The sequence below is a fragment of the Perna viridis genome, chromosome 7 (genome assembly GCF_037379345.1).
Source record: "Perna viridis isolate PV_CMFRI_1.1 ecotype Kerala chromosome 7, ASM3737934v1, whole genome shotgun sequence".
In the NCBI taxonomy this organism is placed as follows: domain Eukaryota; kingdom Metazoa; phylum Mollusca; class Bivalvia; order Mytilida; family Mytilidae; genus Perna; species Perna viridis.
In genome coordinates, this window is record NC_142451.1 from 35,891,720 (window position 1) to 35,905,466 (window position 13,747).

Here is a 13,747-nt window from a genome sequence, read left to right on the forward strand (position 1 = left end):
TATCATTCCATTCATTGCTTTCTATAATTGGTGATATTCTGTTAAGGATGACTCTACAATACATAGAACCTTGCTTGTGATTGTTTCCTGATTCCTGATTCATCTCCAGTTGTTTGGGTCTGCAAGGTCACCTTTCTTGGGCAACTTGACTAGAAGACCAAGTTTCCATTGACTAGGCGCCTGTTGACTATCCCAGATATTCTTAAAGATTTCTGTAAGATGTTACCAGTTCTTCTGCTTTTAGTACCTCTGACTATATCTGATCACATTCAGGTGCTTTCCAATCTTTAAGTGTCTAAATTGCTTTGGTTACTTCTTTCAATGTAGGATTGGCAATTGCTATGTCTAGTACTTCTACTGACGGTGTAATGTTTGCCTGTACCATTGGATCCTTTTGGTTTAATACCCTTTCAAAATGTTCTTTCCCTCCGTCTAAACAACAAGCCGTTGTATCATCTGATTTCTTGACTGGTGTCTCAGCTGTTTTATAGCCACAACTTAAAGTTGTGCTCATATCTTGCTTTGCCCTTGCTTTTTCTAACTATGTAGCTAACCTCTCGATGTAATCCTTCTTGTCCTTTCTTCCACCGTTTTTAACTTCTTTGTCTTGTTTAGCATATCTATCTTTTAGCCTCCCCTGTAATGTAGGTGATGTCGTGGCAAGTAATTTAACTTTAGTTGTTTTACTCAACCCGATCATGTCCCATGTTTCAGTTGTTATCCATTCCTCTCTCTTTCTTATCCTCAGTCCTAGCGTTTTTTTTTCTGCATCCATTAACACCATGCTGAAATCATGAAAGCTTAAGTTGTTCTGTTGGTCTTGAATCACTTCCAGAAACAGAAATCTGTTTCTAACCTCCAGTTGGAATGCCTTTCTTACCTTAGAGTCTTTCAGTTTCTTTGTATCACGAAGTGGTTTTTTATGCTCTATTCATTGTTTTAATTTTATTTTCCCCAGAACAAGTGCGTCATCGCTGCCAACATCTGCACTTTTTAAGGTTTTTTTTTATCTTCTAACGATCCTCTCCATCTTTTGCTGATAATGATATGATCGATTTGGTGTCCATCTGGGGGTGTCCATGTCCATTTTTGTATGTTTTTGTGCTGCAAGATGGTACCTCCTGTTATAAGCTAATTTTCCTGGTAGAAGTTTACTAATCTTGTACCTGGGTTGTTGATAGTTCCACATCCTTGTCTCCCTATTATGTCCTCTAAACCTTCATTCTTTGATCCGACTTTAGTGTTTAGAACTCCTAGTATGACGAATACATTATGGGCTGGTGTCTCTTCTTTGATTTTCTGCAGATGATCGTCAAAGTTTCTTTGTACTCATCCTCAGCATCTTCAGTCAGGGAGTAGCAAACCACTGGTCATCTTGACATATCTTGAGTGAAATTTGCTAATAGAATTCTGTCACTTGTTGGTTTCCATCCAATCATACAACTGGTTGTTTTGATGTTTGTTATCAGACCTACTCCTTTGCTGTGACATCATAGATTTCTGAGTAGATGATCTGATGCCCAGTTTTTAGTTTCTGGGCTCCCTACCCAGTCCATCTTGTTTTACAAACTCGATGTTATTGATATCCATCTCATTAATGACTTGTGATAGCTTTCCAGTTTGGTTAAGGGTGCGTACATTCAAGCATCAAACTCTACACACACACACATATCATGTGGGGTGAAGATATTTGCTGTCGGGATGTCATCCGTCATGGCTCCAGTGTTCTTGATATCATCTACCCATTCCATGGTCTTTGTGTTCATAGTTTCAGTTTCTGTAGCGTACTTCTTGTTATGTGGTGGCGTTGCAGGCCCCACACCCAACCCTCCTCCTTTCACAACCGGGCTTGAGACCGGCCATGATGGAGTTAGACCGAGATACAGAATAAACAATATTTTAGGACGAAGACTTTCAAGATCAAGATTAGATTGTAAACAAAATAAACAATATTCTGTGATGAAGACTGTCTAGACCAAGAAAACAGACAAAACACCATAAACAGTTTAAATTATTTTTTTTTAAAATACGCAGAAATTAGCAAGTGACGAACAACTATAACCGAAATCTTGAACTAGGCATGCTTTACCTTTGTAAAAGTTATAAACATAGTTACAACAATTTAAATTATCACTTGACAATGACCTTTTTTTACTTTGTGCAGTTTTATTTGTGTCCTAGTATATTTCGTATATAGTTACATAATATTAGTAATAGACTTGTTCCTAGTCATACAGAGGTCTTCGTGGTTTGCTTTTCTAAGACACATATACGGACGTTCTTTTATATGTAATTAAACCAGACAATTGGAAATCTGAGAAAATCCACGTCTTTTAAATTGTCACGTGTGCCTTTGGAAGTAAGTTTTAAAGACTGCATTTAGTTCAACATTTTCCCGAATATCAGTTGTATATTCGAGTACAACGAGAATATTATTGTTATGAAAATTTTATGTTACAATCACAACATATGTTCACATCGCGTGTGTCTTCTTAAAAATCATACTGTGCTGTAATCTTTGTTTCTTAAACTTGTCCCCAATAGTTCCTAGTTATAAAGGACGTGTTTTGATACAGGACATATTATTTTCATTTGCGTATTACAAGGGCCACCTTAGCCTTAAATCAAGGTAGAATACCAAAACAAGTAGAAAACAAACATTTATTTCTTAAAAAAAAACACACACACACACACACAAGAGCTTTCTTTTCACATGCATTACATCTGCAATACCAATAAATACGACACATATGTTGATTACTTCAGTAAGACCGCTGTTCCTGATCTTATTACTACGGGGATCTGGAATCTGACTAAACAGTGATGTGTTTTGTATTTTATGTCTTAAAAGTCTCGGGTTATTTCTCTGACTGTTTTGAGGGTGTGAGATTGCTGTATAATTTTGAATTTCCGCATATTTAGAAAAGCTAAAACTTATTTGTTATTCAGAGTAAAACATAATAGCAATTATTTTTTACAATAAATGTCTCTTTCCCTGTAATTAAAGTTCAAAGAAAATTACTCGGTGTTACCGAGCTCCTAAGCTTACCTTAAAGAACAGGTTTTTTACAGTTCTATAGCACAGGTATATGTTCATTATTCCCGTAGGTAAATTAGTCTAGAAACATTATAACCATCTAACTTGATAAGGTAACTAAATATTGTTTTTTTAAATCAGTCCACTTGAATATATAGGATATAAAACATTTTTTAATATTCATCAAATGAATTTTATATAGAAAACATTATTAACTGCCGGTATTTAAACAAATATGACAGCGTTCATCTTGACTGAGTTCGAGCATCGAAGATGCTAATAATCGGACAATGGGCAATTACACTTGTATTGTAGCAATTAAAAAAAACCAAAACAAATGGAAGATTAACAGATATCAATACAAATTTATTGTCATAATATATGTCATAAACAATTATTTTCATCTCAAATGAATGACATCCCTTTAACAAGGGCGAACATTGTCATATTAGGGAGTAATGAGGGTAAAGTATAAAAGGGATATGTAACTCAATTATATTAGTGTTTTGTATCACATTTTGTCTACCCCGGCATATTTTAAAATCATTCACAGTTAATGCCATCCAATCAAACTTTTGTCATGTCAGATCATAATTATATCATTTCCAGACTGCTGACGGTATATATTTTATATATAATGTATTTTCAATGTCGCAGATTACCAAGTAAATTATCTACGGTACTCACAAATTCACTGATGTCATCAATTAAAAAAAATACAACAACAAAAAATGTAAAACGTCAAGTGATAAAAAATGCACGTCTATAATATGTCAAACAATATAATGCTTTCATTTATAATATCACAGTTATTTTGTACACACAGAATGTAGAAAATAAAGAGCTTTGAAAAATAAATTCTAGTATTTTAGTTAACAGAAAACAAAAACAAAAAGACACCTTGTTGATATTTTTTGAGACTTAATATCTTGAATTTTATGAAGGCATGGTTTTTTGATATACGATGTATGTCTGAGATTAAGTAGTATTAGATACGTAAAAAGAATGTGTTTTGCTTGTTAAACGATATCAACAACCGCGGAAAAAATAAGAAATACGTTATGACATAGCAATGCTATTTCTATTTCTGTGGAGGCGAGCCTCGTTTATAAACAGACATCTGGCGACTCTTATATCAATGCCGATCTCCGATCGTGAAAGTTACATGAAACAATCAAGAAAACATATACAATATGTGATTTTCATGCATATGTATTGCACAAAAATTGTTTGTCTAGAAAGCATTCTAGATGCCTAATAGACAGTGTCTTCAAAAATGAAAGTGTTGGTGACAGTTCAGTCCGATTTCTTTCTTCCTGAATAACAGCAGTTTATAAATGATCGATTGTTTATTAAAACAAAACTTTTGTACTATTTCGTCATAAGAAACATAAAGCAAAAATATTGTACATCATTTATAAGGATTCTTCACCTTATATCAAATGGTGAACAATTAGAAAGTCTGACCGGAAAACTGTTAACTTGATGTATGATGATGATGTTACGAGCATTACCATGTTCGAAAAATTAATGTTTGCGCTGATTATTTTTTGTTATAGAATTTGATTAATCACATACAAACATATTATTTGGTGCAGCATGCCTTAAATGAAGTAGAAGACACATCCTTTATCGTTGTGTTCATAATAACAAACAAATGGAACGACAGCACCAGTATTTATAAACGAACGAAATAGGTCACACTGCTGATTGCTGTATATCTGTGGCTAGCACCCAGAATACACGTTCCTCTTGTGGTCTATCTCTTCTGATATTTCTTTGCACAGTTTCTTGGAAATTGTTACTGAACTCTTTCTTTTCTCGTCCTTTAAATAAAAGAACAAACCATAATAACATCCATTGAAAGCACAAAGATTAAATATTAGAAAATACTATATTTATATATCTTACTGCGACCCATTTTCTGCAATTTTGGCTATTTACCAGTCTTTGATCATGTTTTTCTTTTTTGTATCATTGGAATTCTTTGGGCGCCATTCATTGACAAACCTTCTATCTCTTTGTTTTACTGCTACAGCTTATTGTCGTCTACTTTGCCATTCAGTTAATCCACAAGTATTTTGCAAAGATAATAACGACATTTTTATATAAAAAAATAAGTATTAACAGGAAAAACGAGCGACAAAACCACAATTCATATTAGCAACTAAAACTTGTTTCCCATTGTTAATCACGGTCGAAGTATATTAGCGTTTTTCCAACATTATCTTTATCCTATCATCTCGATTATTTACGTGTTTTCGCTGATATTTCTGCGATCTATAGTGTCATTCCCTTTCCTGTCCATGCTTTAATAAAGGATTTCCTTTGTACATTCCATAATGAATTTCTTTGATATTCATGAACAAGATAATACGTTATGCAGCAGAATATTTTCAGAGTGGTACAGAAAAGTAGAGGCAGATGATTTTTAATCCTTTGATGATTTACTTAAGACAACAGAAATACATGACTGTATCTGAAAGTTGGAAGTAAAGGAAATCACGTAATCATATAATGTAATCTTTGGTGCATTCGATAACTAGTACATGTAATGAAAGAGTAGGGAATCAAGATTCGGGCAGAAATGAAAAAAAAATATATATATAGTCTAAGGATAACGATCAAACAAGGAAACAAACATGCAACAAACAAAATAACACGTATTAAGAAATAAAAACAGATAAGCAACTCGGGCTCTGCCACAAACTGGCAGCATGGACTAGATGCACCAATAGGGTAAGCGTCCTCTGCTTTTTCTAGAAACACCTGCATAGTTGCTCATAAAATGTAAAGTCCGTGATAGGCGAAAGAGGAAAGGAAAAGTATGACACGTTGAACAAATCGGTTTTTATTGTGCAGAATGATGCATCGCAACGATTCACGAGTTCAGGATAATAAATCTCGAAATAAACGGATAAACAAGAACCATCATATGACAAATAAAAAGGGACACATAATGAGGTTACTATACATCTTCCGTATCTCCGTTACCATTTTACTTCCATACATTAATTGTTTATCGAAATGATTGGTATTTTTGTATTTAACCCTCTCCCCTATTAACATAATCAACTCCATCTTGTATCGAAGTGTCGAATCCGTTGTATACAAAGATCGATGCCATTTAACAGCAACTTAAACCTATTAAAATGTGTATGAAACCAATAAAATAAGTAGTTTCAAAAGGCCGATTTCGCTGCACTTGCCATTTTCAAGGGGAAATCCTGCATAGGACCCCCGACCCCGACGGCCAAATGCAAACGGACGGCATTCCTATCGAGCATAGGGTAAATACAAGAATTATGTCTTTCGTACAGAGCATAAGTCAGATCGCCCCAGAGGATAGTGGGGATGTGGATAAGGACACCTTAAAGGGAAGGATGTCACAGATTGATACTAATAAAGATATGACATCCGAAAGAAATGTGATGGATTTCTTTCTGGAGAATGAAAAAGATTTGGAGGATGGCACCCCAACTCCGCAAAGGCAGCAGCAGTGCTGCAATGCCCCCAACCTGACGCAGATGGATGAAAACACCACGCAGTGTCAAAATTGTGGTGCAGAGGTGATGAAACTGCGATTTGAGCATCAACCAGGGGAGCAGAAGACTACCTGCGGCGTCGATCTCAAGAGGAAGAAGGGGCAGTTCTGCAAGATCAAGCCCGGGAAGGATGGTCTCTGCTGGAGACATAGCAGGCAACCACGTCAGCAGGAGGAGGAGGTTATCCCAGTCGAGGGTAAGATGGTGGTGAAAGAGACCATGAAGGCCCTCCGTCAAATAGCTAAGAACGAGGGTCTGAGGGGGGTCAGTAGGAAGAACAAGGAGGCCTTGGTGAAGCTCATCGAGGAGAAAACCACCCGTAGATTTGAACGCCAGGAAGTCTTCAGCAAGAAGCAGCTCAAAGCGCTAGCAAAGAATCGTGGTCTCACCAAGTACTCCCAGCTCAAGAGAGAGGATCTGCTCCAGCTGGTGGAAGAGGACATCAAAAGTACCCCAGTCGATGATGATATTAAGGTCACCGATAGGCGTCAAGCACTGAATGGCGTATTTGGAACGGTCGTCATCGAACCCGCGAAGCCGCACGACGTGAGCACTTTTCTGATGGTACGTCGGAGCACCATCACCACCACCATCTCCGATGCGCTTGCCCAAAAAGGAGGGATTGAAGGTGAACTTAGTACTTATAACAGAGCTGGTGAGGACCAATCCCGCGACTGAAAAAAATACGTACGTCATCCCCTACTTTCGATCATCTCTTGCTACCCTCACCAAGTCATCTGACCTCGAATTGGAGATCGCTTTCATGATCGCGAAGGTCAGGGAAAGTATGGCAAGATACATGCGGGAAGGGAGTGGGTGGACTTTCAGCCGCGTCGAGAAGCTAGAAATTCACCTCAACCAATTCAAACCACTCAAGGGGGGTTCCTTCATTCCGACCCATCAGCACTCGCGAAAAAGAAGGCGATCGTCAACGTGAAAAATGAGGATGATCGCTGCTTCCAGTGGGCGGTGCTGGCAGCCCTAAATCATGCAGAGGTCGATCAGAAATCAGCCAACCGCGTATCTCAGTACAAGAAATGGGAGGATGAGCTGAATTTCGAAGACATCAACTTCCCGGTCTCGCTCAAGGCGATTGATAAATTCGAGAGGCAGAATCCCACCATCAACGTCAACGTCTATGGGTTTAATGGGGTGAAGAAGGGTGAGGATGGTGAAGAGGATCTCCAGGTTTACCCACTCAAGATATCCAAGAATACGGGTCCCACCCACGTAGATCTTCTCTTCCTGACTAGCGAAGATAAGCAGCATTACTGCTGGATCAAGAGCCTCTCACGACTTTTGAGCTCCCAAATTTAAGAGCATGGTCACAAGCTCTTCTTCTGCCGCAGATGCCTCTCCCACTTTTCCAGGCAGGACATCTTGCACGAGCACATGGAGTATTACACCCAGAAAGAGGCGGTCAGGATCGAGATGCCGGAAGAATGAGCCACCATAACCTTCCATAATCTCAAGAAGATGATGAGAGTCCCCTTCGCGATATACGCGGATTTCGAGTGCTCAACACCTGTCAGCCGGATCCATCACACTCCTACACAAAGGCCTATCAACTGCAGCGACCCTCGGGTTTCTGCTATTACGTGAAATACGCTCACGGCGACTACAAAGATCCAGTCGTCTACTGCGGGGAGGATGCGGCCAAGAAATTTGTGCAATGCGTAGAGGAAGAAGTGTGCACCATCTCCAAACTATACAAGGAGAATAAGCCCATGGAGATGACCGACGACGATAAGGCGCGCTTCGAAGCAAGCACGCGCTGCCACATCTGTGGCGATGCATTGAGGGGGATAAGGTCCGGGATCACGACCATCTCACCGGGAAATATCGCGGTGCACCGCACAACCAGTGCAATCTGGATTTCCAGCTTCCGAAGCACGTCCCCATCTTCCACAATTTGAGCGGATACGACGCTCATATCTTCGTCAAGGAGCTTGGTCACACCAAGATCAACTGCATCCCTAATACCGACGAGAAGTATATCAGCTTCTCCAAGCAGGTGGACGATCTGGAGATGAGATTCGTCGATTCGTGCAGGTTTATGCTCAACAGCCTGGATGCCCTAGCTAAGAATCTCACCCCGACCAATTCGCGACCGTGAAGGCGAGATTCGGCGATCGCCACGAGCTAATGGTTCGGAAGGGGGTATTTCCCTACGATTATATGGATGGGCCGGCCAAGCTGGAAGAGACTCAGCTCCCAACCAAAGAAGCCTTCTTCAGCACGCTCTCCGGAGAGCATATCAGTGATGAGGTTACGCACACGCTCAGAGGGTCTGGGAGACCTTCGGGTGCAAGAACCTACGCGATTATCACGACCTCTATCTCGAGACTGACGTGCTGCTGCTGACCGACATCTTTGAGGATTTCAGGGATATCTGCTTGACCCACTACGGACTCGATCCCGCCCACTACTTCACATCCCCGGGCTATCCTACGACGCCGCCCTCAAAACCACGGAGGTGAGATTGGAGCTGCTCTCCGATCCGGACATGTTGATGATGCAACCAGAGGGGGTGTCGCCATGATCATCCACCGCTACGGCAAGGCCAACAACCCCTACATGACCACGTACGACGCCTCCCAGCCCACCAAGTATCTGACCTACCTCGACGCCAACAATCTCTACGGGTGGGCGATGGTGCAGTCCCTTCCTACGGGAGACTTTCAGTGGATGGAGCCGGAGGAGATCGAGAAGATCCTGGAATATCCCGACGACCACGAGTACGGTGCCATGGTGGAATGCGATCTGGAATATCCTCAAGATCTTCACGACGCCCACAAAGACTACCCTCTCGCGCCCGAGAACGTGGAGATCGGCAAAGTGCACAATTTCGTGCCTCACCTAGGCAAGCGTGAGAAATATACCCTTCACTAACGAAATCTCAAGATGTATCTGGAGAGGGGGATGAAGCTCACCAAAGTCCATCGCATCATCGGATTCAGCCAACCTCCACGGCTCAAGAAATACATCGATCTGAATACCACTCTTCGCGCCCGGGCCAAGACCGACTCCGAGAAGGACTTCTTCAATCTCATGAATAATTCGGTCTTTGGCAAGACCATGGAGAATATCCGGAAGCGCGTCGACGTCAGGCTGGTCACCACCGAGAAGCAGGCCCTGAAGCTAGTGGCCAAGCCCAACTTCGATCGTCGCGTCGTCTTCACGGAGAATCTAGCAGCCGTTCATATGAAGAAGACCAAGCTGAAGTTCGATAAGCCCGTCTACCTGGGAGCGTGCATATTGGACAACTCGAAGCTCCTTATGTACGACTTCCACTACGGATTCGTGAAGGAGATGTACTGTGATCGTGCCCGACTACTTTTCACCGACACCGATAGCTTGGCTTACGAGATCCAGACCGCCGACTTCCCCACCGGCATATCACACCGCACGTGCAGGAAAAATTTGATACGTCCAACTACCCGGCCGAGCATCCCTCCGACATCCCCACCGGCGTGAATAAGAAGGTCATCGGAATGTTCAAGGACGAATGCGGCGGTAAGATCATGACCGAATTCGTGGGGCTCCGGGCGAAGCTCTACGCCTTCAAGATGGATGACGGTCAGACCACCAAGAAGGCGAAGGGAGTCACCAAGAGCGTCATCAAGCGTAGCATCGCCTTCGAGGATTACAAGCGATGCCTTGAGACTCAGCAGGAGATCCACCGACAGATGAGCATCCTTCGCAGCTATCTCCATCAGATCTACGCCGAGGAGATCAACAAGATCGCTCTCTCAGCCAAGGACGATAAGCGCCACATCCTCCCCGACGGTATCAGCACCCTCGCGCATGGTCACTACCGAATCTCCCGCGACTGAGGCGACCATCCCCAACCCATCCCCCCTCCACTCAGAATTTCTCGAGCCCATTAACTTAGGGAAAAATCTGCACTTGTCAGGCTCTCACGGGTGCGGGACTTCGTCGGCTTCGCCTGCCCATCCATAGATAAATGAGCAGCATACGAGTGCACGGTATCCTCCTCCCCCACAAGCCCCTCTCCAACGTAGAGCTGGAAGAAGCTGCCACGGCCCTAGGCATCCCTCGATTCAGAGAAATATTCATGCGCGATGCCCTACCACCCAACCCCCATCCCGAAGAGTGCGGCATCCTGAATCACGACGATCGTCATGGTCAGGGCACGCACTGGACATGCTGGCATAAGCGTGGAGGACTCAAAGTCTACTTCGACTCCTACGGTCCGCCGGCGCAAGACTTTCTCGATGCGATAGATATCCTGGTCGGTGTGCTGGAGCTCGGGCTCATAAAAGGATCCCTTGATTTCCTCACCCTCATAATATTTGAGGCGATAGGTGGGCGGCTGCGTCGCTAGGGTCTGGGCGATGGTGAAGACTTCGTCCAGCGCGGAGTATATCCCTTCTCGAAGATACCCTTCTTCCTGGTAATCCGGACCTTATCGCCGAAGTTGAATCGCTGAGGCTGCGTGGGTGGGAGGTCTCCGTAGAGATTTCAGAAGACCTTGGACTCGTGCTCTTTCTGGCTGGCGGCGGTAGGGGTCATCTTGATGTATCGATGCTTGGTGGTATTATACTGGCGGACGAGATCGTCCAGGACGGGAAGGTAGGCCCGCGTGGAATTGGCCGAGAAGTATTTGAACATCTTTTCCTTCATGGTACGATTCCAGCGCTCCACCACGCTCGATTTTTCCTCGTTCTCGGTGGAGTAGAGATCGACGTCATGCTTCCGGAGCAGATCCTTCACCTCACGATTGTAAAATTCGTGCCCTTATCGGTCCATAGCTTCTCGGGCGTGCAATCCTTGAAGACGGTCCGGAAGGCATCTCGTATCGTGGCGCCTTTCTTATCCTTGAGCGGTACCAACCAGCCGTACTTTGAAAAGACGTCGATGATGCTCAGGAGATACTTGAAGCCTCGGTTATCGCGGGAAAAGGCGCTCATATCCACGAGATCGGCAGCCCAGGTCTCATCCACCCCACCTACCACCACGCGACGCTTCTGAAATTTGCGTCGGACTGGCTTATGCAGTTCTTCGGCTAGCTCGTCCGACCATTGTACTTTTTTTCACGCCCAGCCCAAATCGTGCTTTAGTGCTGATGATGGGTCTTACGATGCCACGCTCGAGGCGCTCGCGTGCGGTGGGATTGGGGATCGCATCAATGGACGCTAGCATCGTCTTATCGCAGATCGAATTGCGTGCGGTCGTATCCTTATGCTCGGCATAGCATAGATCGTGACGATAGGCAGCCTGATACACTCGATTGATGGGCATTGACCAAGGTTTGGGAGTACCATCTGCATTCAAGCGCTTTTTGAGGTTGGTCCAGGGGCCGGTGAAATTATGCCCAGGAAGATTCATCTCGACAGGCATCCGATTGATCATCTTATTCATGAGTCCGGCGCCGGAAGCAGCCACGAACTGAGACTTCCTAGCCCCGCATACGGCGCATAGCCCACCCCTTTGCCGCCTCCCATTGCTGGTGGTGGTCTCATAGCGACTTTCTGTCTCGGTCGGCCGCTTGCTCTTCAAGCAATACATTCCCATTTTATATAGATAAATGGACGTTGAAGACCTTACCTACGATGAACCCACCGCGAGCAGTCGGCATAACCACTTTCTCCTCTCGCAGCGATCCATCCGAGGTCTGATCATCGGGAAGTCGGACTGCGGCAAGACGACGCTGCTGAATAACCTCCTCCTGCGCGATGGATGGCTCGACTACGATCGTCTCTACGTCTTCGGAAAATCGCTCCACCAGCCCATCTACCAGCTACTGCGGCAGGCGCTGGGAAAGGGGTTTTCGAAAGACGATATCTGCGACCTTCTTTCCATCAAGGATCGCTGCCCCTACTCTTTGGTCGACGTGGTGCAGATGATGAAGCCGCCGACTAAGCCTAGCGGTATCGAACCTTTCTTCTTTGAGCAAGCGAGCGATGTGCCGGATCCTCGAGAGCTCGATCCCACCCGCAAGAACCTCATGGTCTTCGACGACTTGATGCTGACCAAGCAGAGCAAGTGCGAAGACTACTACGTACGCGGTCGCCATAATAACGTGAACTGCTTCTACCTCTGCCAAAATTACTTCAAACTTCCGCGGCAATCGATCCGGGAGAATGCCAACTTCATCTGCCTCTTTGAGCAGGATGCTAAAAATCGCGATCATATCCGCCGGGACCATTGCGGCGATCTCACCCCGGCTCAATTCGATGCCCTATGCGATCACTGCTGGGCCAAGCCTCACGGATTTATGACCATCGATCTCACAAGCCCCAAGACGGCTGGGAAATATCGATGCAATCTAGACGATTTCTATCGAGTCTAAGATAAAGAATGGATCACTTGCAGGAATTTTTCCTGGAGAATCAACGGGACTTGGATCGGTAGAATGCCCCCAAGCCCCCACGACCACCCCCTGAATGCAAGCACCGGTGGGAGCGCGTGCTTATTAATGACGATATCCCGGGGTATTGCTGCAGTAGATGTGGAGCTGAAAGGTACGCTCGCCGCATCGATGATCAGGATTTCGAAGGAAGGACCTATAATTTCCAACCCTCCCGCAAACCTAAGCAGCCACCCGGACCCCGTGCTGCATCAAGACCGTCCGCGGCCATCAGTGCACGTATCCCTCCATATCGGGCAGTGATAAGTGCAAGAGGCATTTGAAGCTTTTCCCCGAGGTATGCCATCGGTGCGGCGCTAAGATTGCCCGCGGTAAGGTCTTGCACTGTATCCACGAGGGGACTATATACGTACCCAAATTTACCACCCTCTGGTCGGGCGTAAAAGTGAGGATTGTGGGAGAGTACGATCTCCGCCCAGAGGAGGATCGGCCACGAGCCTTTCTGCTCCTCCAAATGCATGGAAAGTGCGTATGATCCGCCATCACTTCGGGAATCCACGGTTTTTGCATCCCGCTGAGGCAGGAGGCAAAAAGCATGGGAGAATGATTGATCCAACGCTATGGGGCGTTCGGCTGAACGCTATGGGGCGATGGGCCGAACGCTATGGGGCGATGGGAGGCGATGGACCGATGGGACGATGGTGAAACTATAAATAAATGACGTCTATCAAGATCACCGATCCCAAGCAGCGTGAGGCGCTTGCTAGGGACTTGCAGGAGACCAAGCGTAGCATCCAGGCTAGCGATATGCAGCGTCGCCTAGATAAGATC

The 13,747-nt window shown here is 44.5% G+C and overlaps 1 protein-coding gene across 2 annotated transcripts in view; it reads right to left on the bottom strand.

The window, feature by feature from the left end:
• Nucleotides 1-2,643: 2,643 nt before the first annotated feature.
• LOC148612478 (uncharacterized) overlaps nucleotides 2,644-13,747 on the bottom strand; it is a 38,206-nt gene continuing 27,102 nt past the window's right edge. For both annotated transcript variants that reach the window (XM_088593957.1, XM_088593955.1), the window contains exon 4: nucleotides 2,644-4,863. In XM_088593957.1, the coding sequence (XP_088450083.1) occupies nucleotides 4,736-4,863 (128 nt within the window). In that variant the 3' untranslated portion in view covers nucleotides 2,644-4,735. The remainder of the gene's footprint in view (nucleotides 4,864-13,747) is intronic.